At 40.0% G+C, this 20145-nt stretch overlaps 2 protein-coding genes across 2 annotated transcripts; one reads left to right on the plus strand and one right to left on the minus strand.

Moving 5' to 3' along the window:
• Positions 1–8740: 8740 nt before the first annotated feature.
• LOC141368912 (E3 SUMO-protein ligase ZBED1-like) lies at positions 8741–10798 on the minus strand. The gene is made up of 2 exons (XM_073873738.1): positions 9541–10798; positions 8741–9013 (listed from the first exon to the last, which is right to left on the minus strand). Exons 1-2 carry the CDS (start codon positions 10522–10524, stop codon positions 8741–8743), a joined length of 1257 nt encoding a protein of 418 aa, XP_073729839.1. The 5' UTR covers positions 10525–10798.
• Positions 10799–16974: 6176 nt separating this feature from the next.
• On the plus strand, positions 16975–17943 carry LOC129446233 (trace amine-associated receptor 13c-like). The gene has a single exon (XM_073874768.1). The coding sequence runs from the start codon at positions 16975–16977 to the stop codon at positions 17941–17943; it is 969 nt and encodes a 322-aa protein (XP_073730869.1).
• The last annotated feature ends 2202 nt before the right edge of the window (positions 17944–20145 follow it).

Below are 20145 nucleotides of genomic sequence, written 5' to 3' on the forward strand. Positions count from 1 at the left end.
GGTCTTTATACACCCCTGATTATATAGTTTTGTATATTATTTTGCATTTCTGTAAAAAGATCCTTCTAAAAATTACTCACTGCACCTTTAAGTGACTTTCGGTGGACATAATAAGCCCAAACCTCTCATTTTCAACATTATGTTATTTATTTCAAAATGTTTAATAATACACACAATCTTTACAAAAAATCCCTATAACATCCAGGGCATATGTCTTACATATAAATAAATAAATAAATAAATAAATAAATAAAATATATAAGTAAGACAAATGGTCAATGAACATAAACGTCATAAAAGCAACATAAAAGTAAACTTTTATGTAGAAAACAATACAGAGCGAGTGTTCTCTACAGCAAGGGACACAGTGAGGATGTAGAAGAGGACTGGACACAGATACTTTTTTGCCAAGCTGGCCAGCATTGGCATTTGGTCCGCCTGTGGTTTTGTGTTCGAACAGCCACACAGACCGCCTTCTCTCCATCCATTTATCTAATCTGAGGTATTGAGCACAAAGTTTTACGTCATTTCTGACTTTTAGCGTGAACACACAGTCTTAGGCTTTCATTGATAAAACTAAAAGCGGCTGATCTCCGCAGTTTCATTTTGCGAACGCATGAAAGTTGCGCGGTCTTATTTCATTAATTGCGCTGAAAAATCAGAGAAAGCACCAACATATTCATGTACAAAATGCAGCATGTTTACTTAAAACACAAGCAGCGCCATTATTTCGCGTCCATTTAAACAGTCAGCTCCAGCTCGCGTTAAAACGAAAGCAGAGGGACTTCCCCGCAGTCTCCACGGACCACCACAAAGTAATCAGAAGAGAAGCGGTCGAAAGTGGACAAACGAGACGGACTGGTGTTGATAAATACCAGGTGTTTACAGAATTTGTCTCTCGTCCACTTGTGATCCGATCGACGAAAACGCATCTTAATAAGCCCTCTTGTGCTTTTAAATACACATTGTGTAAGTGCTTCCTCAGGTTGGATGTATTACTGCCTGCCTTGCACTTACTGTTACAAATATTGCAGGTAGCATTGTCTGCATCATCCTTTGTGAAATTTAACCACACGTTAGATCGCTTTTTGTTAGCCATTGAGCAAGTTGCAAAGGTGTGTCACCAAGTTCCCACACGGTCTCTCTCGCGCACGTGCGCGCGTACCAGACGCGGCGCGCTAACATGTTCTCTCAGGTACCGAAATTGAGAACCGATTGATTTTATGTGAATCGATACTGGGTAGTACCGACGCAATTCGGTCGGTGCCTATAAAAGTACCGATTTCGGTGCCCATCCCTACTGATGTCGTGTTATTTGAGCTATTTCTGAATGAAGACAGACTGCTGACAGCAAGTCATGTTGGCAGAGTTCACGTAAAACTTCCTAATGTCAAGTTTAAAACTAATTTGTGCTTAAGGTGCGTGACTAAAACAGACGCGCACTTCAGTTAGTGCGGTATAATAAAGCAATAAACCCCAAGAAGCACTGGGTTACCAGTGCATTTTATAACAGCTAAGGGGCGTTGTAAACCCCCTTAGCTGTTATAAAATGCACTGGTAACCCACTGCTTTGCGGGGTTTATGGCGTTTATAAAACGGTTACATCATATGCATAGCAGGGTTTCACAAAATAAAACACAAATAAGTTGTAATTATATTAGTACAAATATTACTATTCTGCCAAACAAAGTAGTTCCTCAGAATCAAGTGTGACTGAAACAGAGCGCAGTTCACAAACAACACAGACGCAGCAAAGACACAATGAAAATATGATTAAAGACTGTATTTATTTATATATATATCAACACTCATCTAAAATATACATTAACATTTATATCGTGCAACTGTTGAAGTGATAATCAAATATGCTTGGAAGCATGCTTAACTCTTTCCCCGTCAGTGTTTTTTTTTTAAGTTGCCACCCAGTTTTAGTTTAATGCCTTACAGGAAGATTATCTTCTTTAAATAAACATAAATATCAAATGAAAGAACAGTCCATCCGCTTTCCAACAACAACAAAAAAAGTTTCATCCTACCTTCATCTGTTCTCTTATCAGTTATCACCTCTCAAATTTTCAGCTAAAAGTGGAGATAATTCCATTTTTGTGAAGAACTTTAGTAAGAGATCAGATTCAACGCTGTTGTGTTGAGTGAATGCGTCAGTGTTTAAGTTGGGTAAGATTGCCATCTAGTGGATAATAGAGGAAATATCAAGACAAAAACAACTCAGAAAACGTTTTCTCTTTATTGAAGAAATGACTCAACAATATTTATTGACATTTATCTGGATATCGCCACAATTGTGCAAAGGTAGAAAAATAAAAGAAAAATGATTAAAGACAGTGGTGTTTATTTTCATAAATCAGTACGCAGCAACAGTGGTGCAGTGATACTTGTGATGCGGTCTGAACCGTGGTTTTACCGGTGTAGTTTATCATGGCTTAGAACGCGTTTCAACCAATCAGAATGAAGAACCAGAACAAGCTGTTTTATAAATGCGATTAAAGCGTTTACATGGACGCATACTGCGATTATAAATGGCGTACGCCACCTCTTTTAATGCGATTATACTTACTGCGATTATGAGCTTAATCGCATTATTTTTAGCGAATTATTGCGTATACATACGCAATAAATCTATCCAAAATATTTAAGCCAGCATAACTTCTATTTGTCTTGTTCATTATAATAATAATGAAGCTTCTGGATTTACTAGCATTGTTCAAATCGTTCAATGAGGTTTAACAAAAAATATTACGCTTACATTTGGCACGGCTTAAAAGTGTGGTTTGCCATATTTTTATCAAATGTATAGTTCAGTGGTAGAGCATTGCATTAATGTATAAGGTCATGTTTGGGCACTTCCATGCAAATGTCAACCTTATTATGAAGAGTATAGTTTTTAAACTCAAAACGTTTATCCATACTGAAATTTCAGAATATTTCTTGGTTTAATTACCAAGGCAAAGTTCCTGCTACAGTTTTTTAAAGCACTTTTTTAAATATTTTCTAGTTAATTAAATGTAAATTTCATAATTGTCACATCCATAATGTTGCTTCTTGCTCATTAATGCACATACAAAATTTGAAATAAAATAAACATGAAATGTTCTTTGAAGATCCATCCATTCTTCATTTGCTGGGTATAACTGCATCTGGTTTGTTCCTTTTACACAAAATTTCATAGAATTATGATTATGAATTATGTCTCCCAAAAGCTTGTGTCTGTTTTTCTGTTTGCCTTATATTTTTCTGCTGTCTGGTCTCCCATCAGGGGTTTAAGAAAACAAGGTTGGTTCAATATATTGGTAATAAAGACATTCTCTGTGAATTTATATTTCAAGTTTTGACAACAAATGTCACATCCATAATGCTGGGATTGCTCGGTTCGAACTGTGGGAACACACATACTGGTAACAATGTATAATATACCTTGTACTGCACTGTAAGTCGCTTTGGATAAAAGCGTCTGCTAACTGTGTACATGTTTATGGAAAATGCAGGCCAAATATATTATAGGTTTAATCAGTAAATGTGTATACTAATAAAAACAACAGAAGTACTCAGATTTGTAGTCTTAAATCCATCAGAATCAACATTGCAGTTTAATGTATAAATGAAACTAGCAAACATGCACACTCACTACTCAGGCACAATGATACCATTCTATAAAATTTCTCATTAAGCTTGATAGTAGTAACAAAGCGGATTAAATATTTTTAATGAACTATTTTTATGTGTATAAATGATTATTGGCTAAATGAACATTTCTCACATGAACGTGCAAGACATGACACTGACCTGCATGAAGAGCAACTATTGCATCAGTCTGTCAATCTACATACATGTGAGTTTGTTTCACACTTTAAATGAATCTTTGGTGGATGAGATGCAGCATAAAGGTGTTAACAGGACCCTCAAGACCCTGCAAACATTTTGAATAGCAAACCATAACAAATATAATTGGCCTTCAGAGTTTACTGTAATTGATTTCTCAAATTGCTAATTTCTGTATAGGAGTAAATAACCAAGAGGTCAAATAATTAAAGATATTGTTACCGCATCTAGGACGAATCAGCCCACGTTACCTTTCTTTCCAGGAGGCCAATTTTAATTTTAAAGATCAATTCTCGTTGCTCTCACGAAATTAATAAACTCATTTAGCTTAGATTGACATGTATAAGACAATAAACATTAAACATCACGATTAGAAGTAGAAAATGAGCCATTATGTTACAGACTCTGAAAGGCCTAAAGCAGATGCAGAAAAAAAAACACATCAAGTAAAACACATTGTCTGTAAGTCCGCAAATATTTATCCCTGGCATAAAAAGATAAAAAATATATTGTTTCTGTCTAAATGTTACATTTAGAACGAGTTATCAACCTTTGTGTGAACAGTTATGACACATGCATTCATGTGCAGAAAATACACTGAACCTGTATTTGCATTGGCCTTAAGTAAATAAAATTCACAATACCTTTATATATCGATCAATGCTGTATAACCAAAACTGACACTACACTGTCAGAAATAATTGTCAAAATATGTAGTCCAGCTGTCACTGGGGCTGTACCCTTTCAAAAAGTACAGATTTGGACCTAAAGACTTCATATTAGTACATCAAAGATAGATACTGTATTAGTATCTCATAGGTACATATTGGTACATACTGTAACATATCCAGTGACAGCTGAGGTGCATATTTTGACCTAAATAATGTGCATGCATGTTAATTTCTATTATTTGCTCTTTTACAGCACCTCTAAAAAACATGAAAGAGATAAAAAAATAGGCAGAGAATTTACAGTATTTAGAAAAGAACTTCAGAATAAAATTAATCACATATGAAATAAAATACATGTCGTAATGTATCAGAAGAGTGGGTGGTAATGTGGGCTGGGAAGCCTGACCCTAGAAATAAAGGACAAAAACCAGAAGCAAATTCCAAACAGAAGAACTCATGGCCTATGAGACAGAAGATCATGAGACTCAATACTGCTTTCCTGCCATTAACTCATCGTGCATCAAGACAAAACGCTCCACACATGAATACAATATCATGTATGTGTTTTTTCATTGCTGTCAGTATGGACTGTGTTTCTGAATCTGCTGGTGATCATCTCCATCTCTCACTACAAGAAGCCTCAAAATCCAACCAACATGCTCATTCTCTCTCTGGCTGTGTCTGACCTGCTCATTGGACTTACGTCATGTGAACCTAATTCTTTTAAACAGGTCATAATGAGCTTAGAGAAACCTATAGTAACTGAGAACACAAATCTATGGCAAAAACAGGGTGCAGGACCCAAAAGTGCTCTAGACATGTGCTCATGTCATGAGTATCACACAAATTGCTGCATTAGCATCATCTACCCCAGATATGGGTACAACTCGAGTAGCCAATATTGGTACTCTACCACCCCCTGTGCTGCTTGAAAATAGATCTGAAGCAATAATCAGTGTGGGTGAAAATTAGGGTGACAATTATCAGAAACATTGGAAGCAATGCTACCCATACATACTGATTTCCTCAGGCAATGGTTTCTGATGTTAACTCTTTCTCCGCCATTGATGAGTTATCTCGTCAATTAAGAGAAAACGCTTGGTGGCCAATAACAAGTTTTTCCCGGCAATCCGTGTTTTAGGTGTATTACGGTAAGGAAGGCCTTTGCGCATCTCCTGAATGAGTTACGGTACTTGCAAGTGCGTAATCAATACGACAAAAACGATTGGGGAAGTATCAGAAAAAAATGTCATGATATCATATAAAAATGAAGAGGTATACAGTTGAACAGGTACTGGAGATGTTGATGGACTCCGACTCCAATCGGGAGCAGGAAAAAGTCAGTGAAGGGGATGCATTTCCAGACACACAAAGTTTGCTGTCTGTGTCACAAAGTTGTAGTCGTGTCGCAATAACCTGCCGATCTGAACGAAGACGAAGTGCCCCGGTGTGTCTACATTGGATACTAATAGTTCAGAGTCAGACAGCGATACTTCATGGAGAGATTCAATGCCATGGTCTCATTCTCCGTATCACTTGCCAGAGTGAATAAAGGTAAGACAAAAAGAGAAAAAAATTAAAACGTGTTTCTTTCTTGTGCGCATTTAATGTTTATAAATAAACAAGTTTGTGTGCGTGTACGCTACAGCTGCACGCTAAATCGCATGCGCATTTATTGTGGTAAATTGCCATCACCTGCTTTCAGATGAAGTGGCATTTACTACACAAAGCTGTAGTTCACCTTACAAGCTGGGCAATTTCGCATTCATTATCAGACCTTTGATGTTTGTGTGCGTTCATGCATGCATGTGTGTGTGTGTGTGTGTGCGTGCGTGTGTGCATGCATGTTTGTGTGTGTGTGTGTGTGTGTGTGTGTGTGTGTGTGTGCATGCGTGTGTGCATGCGTGCATGCATGCATGTTTGTGTGTGTGTGCGTGCATGTCATTGTTACATTAATTTTAATTTTTTATATAATTATTTACAGGTAGAACACAGCAACAAGACAGATGTCAGACACGTGACTCACATCAACATGGTGCACTGGTGACCAGACAAGGGCATATTTGAACCATCCAGGTGAAGTTCCTGAACATGTTACCCATGAGTGGCTAGAAACAAACTGGCAGTAAAAAAAAACTTTCCCTTCAATGAGAGGCCACTCAGTGATGCTGCTGCTCTTGAAAATAAATTTATGCAGGTTTGTAACAACATGAGAGTGAAAAAATGATGCCAGAAATTTTAATCATACATCAGCACAGTGTGCAAGTCCACTCCTGAATGGCACACATACACCTGGCCTAAATGACCACAGGATTATACATCATCACCGGGATGAACAATTAGGTGTGACAAGGATAAATCTCAGCAGCCACAACAACCACCGTATACAGACAGAGTTTCTTCTGAACCCCATTAGGGCCGAACATTGTCGACAACAAAAAAATTGTCAACAAATATCTTTGTTGTCGAGTAGTCGTTTGAATTCAATTAACCTAATGTAAGGGCCTGCAATGTCGTCATTTGACCACTACGACGCTAAAGCCCTAGAGTGTAATGCAGCCCTTACAAATTTGCCATAGAAGATAGATAAAAAATACAGCGTGAATTATGGCAAACGAACGGAGCACAACGTGCATGTTGGAGCCCTTAAAGATGAAATATCCCAGCGCAAGAGGAGCCGGTGAGAGGTAATTTAAGTGTTAAATTCCCGCAGGAGCTAAGTTAACTTACTTAGCGGTAAATCTCTATTAGATAAATCATAATTCAGTACTACTAATGATAGTAATAATATTAACAGTGAAAAGATAATGGTAACACTTTTTAATAAGGGTCCATGAATCATAATGAACTTATTTTTACTTAAGCCTGAACTAGTGTTGAGTTAAGGTTCTAATCATAAACTAATGAAGAGTCATCATTAAGTACAACATGACATGTTTTTAGTTGTTAGTTAATGTATAAATAAACAATGAATTAATAAACAGACTGCTTGTTATGTTTTCAAATGGCCAGGGGCGTCGGACTGGGGGTAAAACCAGTACTGATTACCAGGGCCCCAAAGGAAGAGAGGCCCTTGAAAAGTCTGGAATATATTATGGGGGTGGGGCCAGGGGGCCAATCAGGACCGCCTATGCATAGGGCCCGAGATCTTGTGCAATGCCCCTGCGAATGGCTATTGTGCCACAATGATGTCACACCCCACTCTGTCTATGCAGTGCCACATGAATTTAAGAGCAAGAAGGCTCCCTAGTGGTTCGAGGTCCGACGCAGCTTGCGTACCTTGCGTATAGGGAGTAGGGTTGGACCGATAGACGGTGGCATCGTCCATCGCCGATGGCCGATAGACATGACGATGCAGAGTCGGCATCGCGATACCCCGCCCACCCCCCCAAAATAAAAACACTGCAGCCTCTCGCAGCATCCAGCTCGCGAAAACACACACTTAATGCATGCTTTCAATTTCCGCGTCTTTATTTTTGTATACATATGAGGAAATAACAAGTAAGTTGTTCACAGTCAACTTATATTCAAAAGAGTACACACTTTATACAGTAAACGCCAAACGAATTAAACGAACTAGTTCGTTTACATAATAACTAAATGAGGCATACAAAAACAGCAGAAAAAAAATCTGCTTTTTCATGGTTTTACCATGACGAACAGAGGTTGGGACAAAAAAAAAAAAACAACTTTAAATATCAAGGTTTCTGGCCAGAAATACTAACATGTTCACCTTTTCTGGCTTTAATAAGCTGCGAAGTGGAGTAACAACATTACCCGCTGTGCTGAACACACGTTCAGATGGAGCACTGGTAGCACATATGCACAAATATTTACGAGCGATGTTGGCCATAAGAGGAAACCGTCCTTGGTTAGCTTTCCACCAAGTTAGTGGGTCTTCTTCTCCGTCAATAACCATTTCCTGTAGATACAGTGACATCTCAGCTTCACTCTTTTGATCAGCGGTGAGCACTGCTGTAGCTGCTCTTTTACCAAGAAGGCTGCCCAGTCCCTTTTTCTTCTTAGGCGCGGTGCCAGCACCTGATTCCTCTGCCTCTTCTCTTTCTCGTGCAGGGCCGGATGATGGGCTTGCGCGTGTTGCTGCTGCTGCTGCCATTTCTGCAACCAGTTCAGTTTTTGTGGCACTTAGCTCAGGTGGTTTCATGTGATCCCCTCTGTATCTGGGGTCAAGCAAGGCAGCTTTGCGCATCATACTCAGGGTGGCATCATTGCTATATTTGCCTTCCATCTGCTCCAAGATGACACGCTTCAGGTCGGCTGTAAGTTTCGCATCTTGCTCCGAGCTCTCCAGCACGAATATCTGTAAACTCTGCCACTGGCTTCAATCCACTATTAACTGCTTCCAGAACACTTATGTCCTGCCATGTAAGTTGCGGGAGCGGGCGGCGGCTTTTATCCTGAGCAAACACTCGTTTGATGGCTTGAACCTGCTCCAGAATTCTCTCCACCATTCGCTGTTTGGAGCCCCATCGTGTTGCACAGTCCTGTCCGAAAAAAATATATATGCTATTCGTCCAGCTTTTAAGATCGTTTTGCTAACCAGGCTGACAAAAAAGGTACATCGCCTTCAATGTGGTGAGCACACAACATCAAATCAGCTTAAAATATAAGTTATAGGCTATGTAAAATCCGTGCATCATTCGTTTTCTTAATTTTCAATTAAGAAACTTGTTTACGAAACCCAACCGAAAAACAAACAACGACTTGATATTCATAATTTCATTTCTATGCACAAATTAAAAATGGTAATAAGAATAATGGTTACGGAATGAGTTTGATATTGGTAGTCCTAATATATTGATATGATAATAATTTATGCATAGAATCGAAAATACCAATGTCAAATCGTTGTTTTTTGTTTTAGTTTTGTAACGAAATTATGATAATTATTAATTATACATTAATTGAACGAATGATACGTGGATTGTGCGTCTGTCTGATCGCATGCTTGCATTTTTGTATGCACATTTATGGTTTAATTGAAAACTTATTAAAGATTTTTAAAGATTACCGTGATCAAGGAGTGATGAGGGAGTTTTAGCTCCTCTTGTGCTTTGCTTAGCTCTCGTCTCCTCCACCAGCTGTGGGAAAAAGCAGTGTTGACTGCCCGGCAAACCCCGAAAGCCCGATCAGTGCTGGCTTGCTGCTTCTTGAGTGAGTTGTTTATAGCAATGTTCAGATTGTGGCCAAAGCAACTTAACCAAGGCCATTTTAACTGTCTGATGGCAGCAACAACGTTTGCCCCATTATCAGTAGTTATGCAGGAAATTTTATTTTCTTCTATTTTCCATTCGTGTACACTTTCCTGCAATGCCTCTTCCAGGTTGTCGGCTGTATGGCTTTCTGGCATGAAGCTTGTTTGTAGGCATTTCGATTTTAGTGTCCACTCTTTGCTGACATAATGTGCGGTCACTGACATGTAAGGCATCATGTTGCAGCTGGACCACATGTCAGTTGTCAGTGCCAAATATTCCACATCATCCAGCTCTGCTAAAATATTTGCTCTGATGTCGTTGTACAACTTTGGGACTGCGGTCTTCGAGAAGAATCTCCGACCTGGCAGCTCATACTGCTTGTCAAATATTTGCAGCATGGCCTTAAACGCGCTCTTCTCTACCGTATTAAAAGAAACCATTTCTTTTGCTAGGTAGCGGGTCACAGCATCAGTACACTGCTTCCATCTTTCGCTGTCACGCTTGTACTTAGTAACTTTAGCGAAAGCCTCAGATAGGGTTGGTTGGTTCCTGCGAAGTTCAGTTGTGCGTGATGATGACACTGGCAATGAACTGTATTCTGCGGGATGGTGCACACGCAAATGGTCATGTAAATTTGTCGTCTGCGCATCTTTTGCGCGGATAACTTGACCGCAAATCCTGCACACCACTTCAGACGTGTCTCGTGGCTGTCCTCTTTCATTAGGTCTAAAGCCAAAGTACTGCCAGATAGGTGAATTTGTACCTTTTTTAACGACCAAGTTTGTCGACGGCGACGCCATTATAACGACGCAGATCACTGTGCTGCCTACTTCATGCCAGAGTCCCGCGGAAAAGTGATTGACAGGTGTTAATTTGTGTGTAACTTATCTTTATTTATGGTTATGGGTTTGGTTAAAACAAAGATCATGCGGGTCAGGTAGTGGAAACGATACAATTAATTAATTCGTTATAAATTAATTATTTACGCCCCGCCCACCGACGACGATGCCATCGTCCATCGCGATGTTTCACATTAAACATCGTACGATGCCAAATTGGTCGACATCGCCCAACCCTAATAGGGAGCATCGGCTCTAGGTAGATTTGAGGAGCTCAGATGCAAAACCTGCTAAACCTGATTTATACCCTCTGGGGTCTTGGCTGATTTTGCATTCTTGAGCAGTTTTGACCAGCACTAACATTTGTGCTTTTTCAGTTGTTTAAAAACATAATAATGTTTAAAAATAATAATAATAATAATAATCTCATAACACTGTGTTCAGCACAAACTGGGCTACAATATTAGGTGAGCAACATGTACATGTTTGTATTTTTTAGCTACACTGTGTAGAATCTACTCCCATCTAGCGGTGAAATTCTATATGACAACCAACTAAATATTACTTTCTAGCCCCCCATTCAGAGCGCGTTTTACACACACACACACACACACACACACGCACACACACACGCACACACACACACACACACACACACACACACACACACACACACACACACGCCAATCAAACTGGTGGCGGATCTATACGGATAGAAAAGCAGAACCTATAACAACTTATTTGAACAAAAAAACATTTTAATTTATTTTACAGCTAGATTTGCAACATGCAAATGTTCATGTCAAAAGAAGGCCTATTTTGCAGACATCCATATAAAATGTAGGCAATGGCTTATAAAGAATGAATAAATCTTACAAAGATTTTTTTCCATAACCACTTAGGTTTCTCAGCTTGCACTCTAGCATTTGTGTGATCCAGGTAACGTTAGCTTTGCATAAAAAATGGTTATCATTCGCATGGCTACTTTTACTTTTATTAGTGGATAACCATTATTTTAGCCTGTACTTTGGTACTTTTACTTGAGTAAAGAAGTTAAATCAGTACTTCTACTTTTACCAGAGTATTTTTTAATACAAATATCTGTAAAAATGTGCTACACAGGACCTTTAGTTATAATAAAGTGTCTTAAAGGTCTCTTTTCCTAATTTATGACCCCTGTAGATGAGTAACTTTGTTAGCTGTTAAACATAAACAATAGAAGATTGACACTAATAAATAAAAGTAGTTAGATTAGATTAGATCAGCCTTTATTTGTCTCACAAGTGAGAAATTTCAGCATTTACAGCAGAAAGCAAAGAAAAAAAGTATACATATTATATAGTACAATATATTAAACATGAGATACCACAATAAAAATAATAAAAAAATATAAATACTTTATACCTACAAAATTACGACTATAAAAACCAGTGCATTCATCATATTTACATAAATGGCTTGCTTTCCATTCCACTTAATCACAGATTCTATATAATAATTCATGATCAACAGTTCTGGTTATAGAGTCTCACGGCTGCAGGGAGAAAATATCTGAATCTCTCGGTCACACAGCGTGGATGTATCAGTCTGCCACTAAAAGAGCTACTCAGTGATGTTAAAGTCCCATGAAGGGGGTGGGACGAGGTCTTTTGTATGGATGACAGTTTAGCTCTCCCCCTCCTCTCTCCCACCACCTCAACTAGCTCAAGTGGACAACCTATCACAGAACTTGCCTTCTTGATCAGTCTATTTAGCCTCTTCCTATCAGACGCTGTAATACTGGAACTCCAGCATACCACACCAAAAAAGATGGCTGATGCCACAACAGAATCATAAAAAGTCTTGAGAAGTGGACTTTGAACTCCAAAAGACCTTATGGCGCTTTTCCATTGCATAGTACCCCACGGTTTGGTTTAGTTTGGGTCGGGTCAGCTTACTTTTGAGAGCTTTTCCATTGGGATCACTTACTAGTACCCGATACTTTTTTTCGTACCACCTCGGTTGGGGTTCCAAGCGACCCGAGCTGATACCAAATGTGACGCGTAAACACTGTAGATCACTGATTGGTCTGAGAGAATCGTCACGTCATCGCTATAATGTAAAAGATTAGCTTTACCTCAATGCTAACTTGCGCTGCCTCAAGCAAATGTTGTCATCTGCTCTGCTATAAGTTCCCAAACTCCCATTTAGCGATGAAAAACATCCACATGTTGAGAATCCGGGACACAATAACAGTTTTTTCCAGACTTGCAGTTTGTGGCGGAACATTTGTGACGAGCACGTCAGCATTATATATGCTTAAATGCAACCTAAATGAGGCTCCGTGGAGCGCCGTCGGCTGACGACGCGGGTGTTTGTACAGAAACTGTCATGTGAGACACAGGTAGTGATAAACGCGATGTGCAAACATCTGTTTGTGGTGGTCAATTTTAATTTTGTGGCGGACTGATAAATAAATAAATGAATGGGAAATGTACAACGACGCTCTCACTTGTATGATGTCACAGCAGGCAGCGCAAACGACACGCCTATAATCCCTCCCACTGCGAAGTGATACTAAACTCAATGGAAAAGCTAACCAAGCCAAAGTGATGTGAGCTGACCCGACCCAAACTAAACTAAACCGTGGGGTACTATGCAATGGAAAAGCGCCATAAGTCTCTTGAGCAGGTACAGTCTCTTCTGGCCCCTCTTATAGAGGGCATTAACGGTGTCAGAACAATTTAATTTATTGTTTACCTGGAAACCAAGGTACCTGTTTGAGTCCACGATCTCAATATCCAACCCCTGAATATTCACAGGTACTGTGGGGCCACTCTTACTCCTTCGGAAATCCACCACCAACTCCTTAGTCTTAGCTGCATTTATAACAGGGTGGTTTTGATTACACCAGACCACAAAGTCCTGATTCAGTTCTCTATACACACCGTCATCCCCGTAGGAGATAAGGCCAATGATGGCAGAGTCATCAGAGAACTTCTGAAGGAAACAGTATGTGATGTTAAAGGTGAAGTCTGCAGTATAGAGTGTGAAAAGGAACGGTGCCAATACCGTTCCTTGTGGTACCCCCGTACTGCAGACCACTGTGTCAGACTGACATTCCTTGCTCCTCACGAACACGAATTGTACGAAAAAGTACAGGTGCTATTTATTTTAATCAAAATGGTCAACCTTAAAACTTTAAAAACACGAAACCTTTGAAACAAACGATGATACAGAGGCCGTTTCTCAATCCTAAGGCTGCAGCCTTCCGGACGTCGCATTTCTAAGCTGCATATGTCATCAAGACTCATCAAGATTCACAATATTAACAATTATAAAGTTTACTAATATTCTTAGTTAATCGTAAATTTTTGTAATATGTTTATGTCTTCCGGATGTAATGCTCAGTTAGGTTAAACCAGGCTAACCAGGTAACATATTTCCTTGCCTTTTTTTGGAACCAATATTGTTGCATCGTCCCTCTCTCAGTCGCCACCAGTATTTTCTGCAATGGCGCTCGTTTTTCCTCTCATTTCTGTGAAAATTGGCGCTCCAAATCCACCAAGTAAACCGACGTGTATATGTTTGCCGCTTTGTTTCGCGTCACGCAAGTGACAGCCAAACGTCGCAAATGAGGAGAAGAGAGGAGAGAAATGATCGGGTCTGATTGGTGAATGAATAGGGTTTGGTTTTACACTGTGTGAGTGTAAGCAAGTTTGACAACATAACATCTGGATTGTTTTAATGTAAATACACGAACATATGAATGCAGCATCTGAATACAGGATATGAATCGAGATCGTGATTCTTTTTTCAATATAGACAAGCAATAATACATACCCAGATCATCCGATCTGGAGATGTTCTTTTCACGATACCACTGTAGCGCGAGGGTGACTGAGGTACACTGCAGGACCCCTCGCAGGGAGCTTGATTGATCTGACCGATACAATCATACTTCGCCATCCGCCATTTGCGAACGGTCGGAAACACGTCCTTGTTGATACTTGGAAAGGAAGGAAAATGCATCTCTTTGTCATCTGACGTGCCGCCCGGTGTGACCCTGTTGCGCGGGGACGGCGATTGTGGTTCCGTCCCGGGTTACCATGGTGACGGCTGTGAGATGCCCCCCTATTTTTTTTACATATCTGCATGATTCACGTAGGTCACATTTTCAGGTCGGAAAATCCGGAATTCCGGATTAATCCGTAAAAATCACATCCCTGAAGAATAATTGTCAGCTTTATATTAGGCTTGTTGTGATAGTCGGTGAAACGGTGATTACCGGTGCTTCAGCCTCTCACCGGTTAGATCACTTGCCCACCGCGACACCGTCTTTCACCGTCGTTTTGATATTTCTTGTAATTAAATCACTTAGTTTCATTAGAGAGAGCAAGCACTAACAACTGAATGTGTCTGCTGCCTGATTTCAGCGGAGCTGAACGCGCGTCACGTCACAGAGCAGCGGGTGTCAGATTTCATTTATTTCTGTCAGTGAGCGAGGCGAGCGGACCGACCAGACGATGGTACTTACTCGTATTTGTTATAATATACATATGATGTTTAATATAAGCGAGATCGTTTTGTTGTTGTGTTTTTCATTAAGAATAATAATAAACCCATCATTCAAGCAGCGCTTTATGGAGGAATAGCTGGTTGCTCTGCTTGGGACTGGCGGGTTTCTGTCAGAAGTTCCTGCGCAAATTGACTGAAGCACTTAAACCAGCTGTTGCACTCGCATTTGCACGCAAATTCATACGCGATTTAACGCAGCGTATGCAGGCTCTGGATATAAACAACAGTTGCATCTCATTCAAAAGTGAAAGTACAATGCGCACGCCTGTATGTGCATTTATAAGCCCCTCCCACCCAGTGAAACCGATATAACCGGGTTTGTCACGCGCTGATTAACCGGTGGGAAAATTCTGTCATCGCAACAACCCTACTTTATAATTGTTAATATTCTGAAATAAGACTGTCTTGATGACGTATGCCGCCTACACATGCAACCTCGGGGGGGGGTCCTATTTGTCAATAGGACAGCAATCTCCGCACGCAGTACGTCCGCATCTGCAGCTTTCACTGTAGTGAAAAGAATGCCTGAGTATTTGGGATGGAGCCGGGCAAATTGAATTGCATAACTGAGATGGATCGTGCATAAGAGCCAATGCGACGGGCTGGGAAGCCCTGCCCAGACCCCCAGAAACCGAGCGAGAGTAACTAAAGGCACGATCAGCGCTCCCGAAGAGCGATCCTCTCCACCTCCAGGTCGCCCGTCTCAGGGCCGCTTGGACGACTTCTTTTCACCAGGCTTAGCGGGGCGGCCTGCTGGCGACCGGTTCCTCGCTTCCTAGAAGAGCCCTGGGGAGGAACGGAGGCGGCCGCCGCTACAGGATGCCCTCGCAGAGGAGCAGGCTGAGGTGCCGACGTAGATGCGGCATGATCTTAGCAAGTGCCTCAGTCTGCTTCGGGGTGGCTGAGAACTGCTGTGTTAAGTTCTCGATGGCCTCGCTGAACAGGCCAGCCTGGGACACCGGAGCATTCAGGAGCTGGGTTTTATCAGTATCCCGCATGTCCGGCCAGCACAGCCAGAGGTGGCGCTCCTGGACCACCACTATCCTGTGCGGTGGTCGTGGTCGCACGAAGCGCCAGATCAGGACCTCTTCAAAGACCGCCGGGTCGTGACCTCCCTCGAGCAGGTCCCTCAGTCCATCAAAGCCATGGCATGCATGGCAGAGGCCGCCGCCCCACAGGCCCGGGACGCAGACCCCGTCAAGGATGAAGAATGCCTGCAAGCCTGTGAGGGAAGAGTAGGCCGGTCCTTCCAGTAGGGCGCATCAGTGGGACACAGTTGCATCGCCATGGAACGTTCCACTGTCGGGATACCGACGTACCTTTTAGCGGCCCTGGCATAAAGGGAGGTGCGGGGCGAGGGCTGAAACGATCGGTTCTAGACACAGCGCTAAATGCCTTATCCGCGGGACCTCCAGACGCGCGATAACGCTTCTTCACATTGACTTAACATTGAAATCACTCGCGCTTGCCGCCTCTACCGCGTCTGGTGTTAACGCAGCATTAATCAAATGTTCTCGGCATGTATTATATGTTTATCAAATACTTTTGTTTCAAATTCACTTTATCCCGGCCTTAGACCATTCAGAAATACCCATTTGTAGGCCGAATCAATTAAGAGTCTAATAAAAAATGCTCATTTACAGGAAAACACACTTAGAGGGTTTTGCATCTGAGGTCATCATTCACTAAATTTACATCTAAATAGGAAACTGTAAGACAAAAAAAGAGTAACAATAATAATCCACAATCTTGCATCAGAGTGGGTGGTGAATGGGTTGGTGAGTATGATCCTGACAATGTATAAATGAAAGAACAGTAAGGAGATCAAACTCCTAACAAGATGAGACTTTACTCATGGCATATGATACAGAAGATCATGAAACTCAATACTGCTTTCCAGCCATAAACTCATCGTGCATCAAGACAAAACGCTCCACACATGAATACAATATCATGTATGTGTTTTTTTCATTGATGTCATTATGGACTGTGTTTCTGAATCTGCTGGTGATCATCTCCATCTCTCACTTCAAGAAGCTTCACACTCCAACCAACATGCTTGTTCTCTCTCTGGCTGTGACCGACCTGCTTGTAGGACTTATTGTCATACCCTTGGAGGCAATTATGTTTATTGAAACATGTTGGTACTTTGGAGACACTTTCTGTAAACTGTTTTCAATAATCACGGGATTGCTCATCAATACATCTCTGAGTAATTTAGTTTTAATAGCTGTTGATCGTTATGTGGCTGTGTGTCACCCTCTGCTGTACCCACAGAAAATAACAATGACTAGAACAATAATTACTATCTGTGTTTTCTGGTGTTGGTTTTCAGCTTATAACATTTCAATGGTTGTAACTACCTCACAAACAACATACAGATGCTATGGAGAATGTGGAAATATCATTACTTTTGCCTGGACAATTATTGACGTGTTTCTGTCTTTCCTGTTTCCTTGTACCATCATTATAACTTTATATTTGAGAATCTTCTATGTCGCATATCAGCAAGTGAAAGTTATAAACTCTCTGATGAGGAGTGGAAAACATCTAACAGAAGGTTCAGTGAGGAGGAAATCTGAGAGCAAAGCCGCTCTGACATTAGGAATCATTGTGACGGTTTATCTGTTTTGCTGGATTCCCTATTTTATTTTATCTCTAATACCAATCACAGGAACAGCTTCTACTATAGCCTATTTTATATATTGGATGGTGTATATTAATTCAGGTCTGAATCCTATCATCTATGCTATATTTTACCCCTGGTTTAGAACGTCAGTTAAACACATCCTAAATCTATTCAAAATATTTAAGCCAGCATAACTTCTATTTGTCTTGTTCATAATAATAATAATGAAGCTTCTGGATTTACTAGCATTGTTCAAATCGGTCAAGGGGGTTCAACAAAAAATATTATGCTTACATTTGGCACGGCTTAAAAGTGTGGTGAGCCATATTGTTATAAAATATATAGTTCAGTGGTAGAGCATTGCATTAATGCATAAAGTCATGCTTGGGCACTTCCATGCCAATGTCAACCTTATTATGAAAAGTAAAGTTTTTAACTCAATACTGAAATCTCAGAATATTTGTTGATTTAATTACCCATGCAAAGTTCCTGCTACAGTTTTTTAAAGCATTTAAAAAAAAATTCTAGTTAATTAAGTGTAAATTTCAGAATTGTCACATCCATAATGTTGCTTCTTGCTCATTAATGCACATACAAAAATTTAAATAAAATAAACATGAAAGGTTCTTTGAAGATCCATCCTTTCTTCATTTGCTGGGTATAACTGCATCTGGTTTGTTCCTTTTACACAGAATTTCACAGAATTATGATTATGAATTATGACTCCCAAAAGCTTGTGTCTGTTTTATTGTCACATTGAAAATGCATGCATGTTTGCCTCATCTAAAAAAATAAATATAGACTGATATTTTTCTTCTGACTGGTCTCTCATCAGGGGTTTAAGAAAACATTAAGTTGGTTCAATATATTGGTCATAAAGGCATTCTCTGTGAATTTATATTTCAAGTTTTGACTACAAATGTCACATCCATGATGCTGGGATTGCTCAGTTCGAACTGTGGGAACACACATACTGGTAACAATGTATAATATACCTTGTACTGCACTGTAAGTCGCTTTGGATAAAAGCGTCTGCTAACTGTGTACATGTTTATGGAAACTGCAGGCCAAATATATTATAGGTTTAACCAGTAAATGTGTATACTAATAAAAAAACAACATAAGTACTCAGATTTTTAGTCTTAAATACATCAGAATCAACATTGCAGTTGAATGTATAAATGAAACAAGCAAACATGCACACTCACTACTCAGGCACAATGATACCATTCTATAAAATGTCTCATTAAGCTTAATAGTAGTAACAAAACGGATTCATTATTTTTATAAAATTATTTTTATGTGCATAAATGACTATTGGCTAAATGAGCATTTCTCACATGAACGTGCAAGACATGACACTGATCTGCATGAAGAGCAACTATTGCATCAGTCTGTCAATCTACTTACATGTAACTTTGTTTCACACTTTCAATGATGCTTTGGTGGATGAGATGCAGCATAAAGGTGTTAATAGGACCCTCAAGACCCTGCAAACATTTTGAATAGCAAACCATAACAAATATAATTGGCCTTCAGAGTTTACTGTAATTGATTTCTCAGATGGTTAATTTCTGTATAGGAGTAAATAACCAAGAGGTCAAATGAGTAAAGATATTGTTACAGCATCTAGGACGAATCGGCCCACGTTACCTTTCTTTCAAGGAGTAGGGCTGTGACGATAACCGCGTCACCGCATCACCGCAGTAATGAGATGACTACCGCGGTGCTGAGGTCATCATCGTCATCACCGCAATTTTTTATATTTTCATTATTTATTTATTTTGCTGGTGAAAGTTACAGAAGTCATATTCTGTATGATATGAACTATACAAAAAAGTCACTGTTAATCATAATTTATTGTCTTACAGCCAGTGTTCAAGGACTTCTAGAAAAAAAAAACGGCTTTCTGCACAAGGGGGAGGGTCAGTCCATTAAACATATAGGGGTTTATGTGCGCGTGTCTGATTATTGTTATTTAATTACCAAGTTTCAGTACTTCGTGTTTACAGAAAAGGTTTAATTAAATACACACAAATAGCCTACTGTCACGGGCGCAATCTTCTTAAACATGAAGCCATTACTTTAAGCGCGTCATGCCCAGGTGCTCTGATATTTATTGCATGCCATGGAACCGTACCAACTCACTCACTGCGCGAATAACTAAATCTCAAGTGCATCTCACAGCCACGCGCATTACATTATTCAGGTGCAAGAAGGTGTCCGGGCAGAATGAAATGCGCGTTGGTAATGATAAGAATAGCATAATTATTTAAAACTATAATGGGCAAACATGCCAACTATAGTTATGAAGGCTAGCGCGATCGGCTGTAGACCTATATGTCTGACTATCGTAGCAAGGAAATGCCACTATCTAAAATCACATCTTTTGATGA

This window comes from Misgurnus anguillicaudatus, chromosome 12 (assembly GCF_027580225.2).
Source record: "Misgurnus anguillicaudatus chromosome 12, ASM2758022v2, whole genome shotgun sequence".
NCBI lineage: Eukaryota > Metazoa > Chordata > Actinopteri > Cypriniformes > Cobitidae > Misgurnus > Misgurnus anguillicaudatus.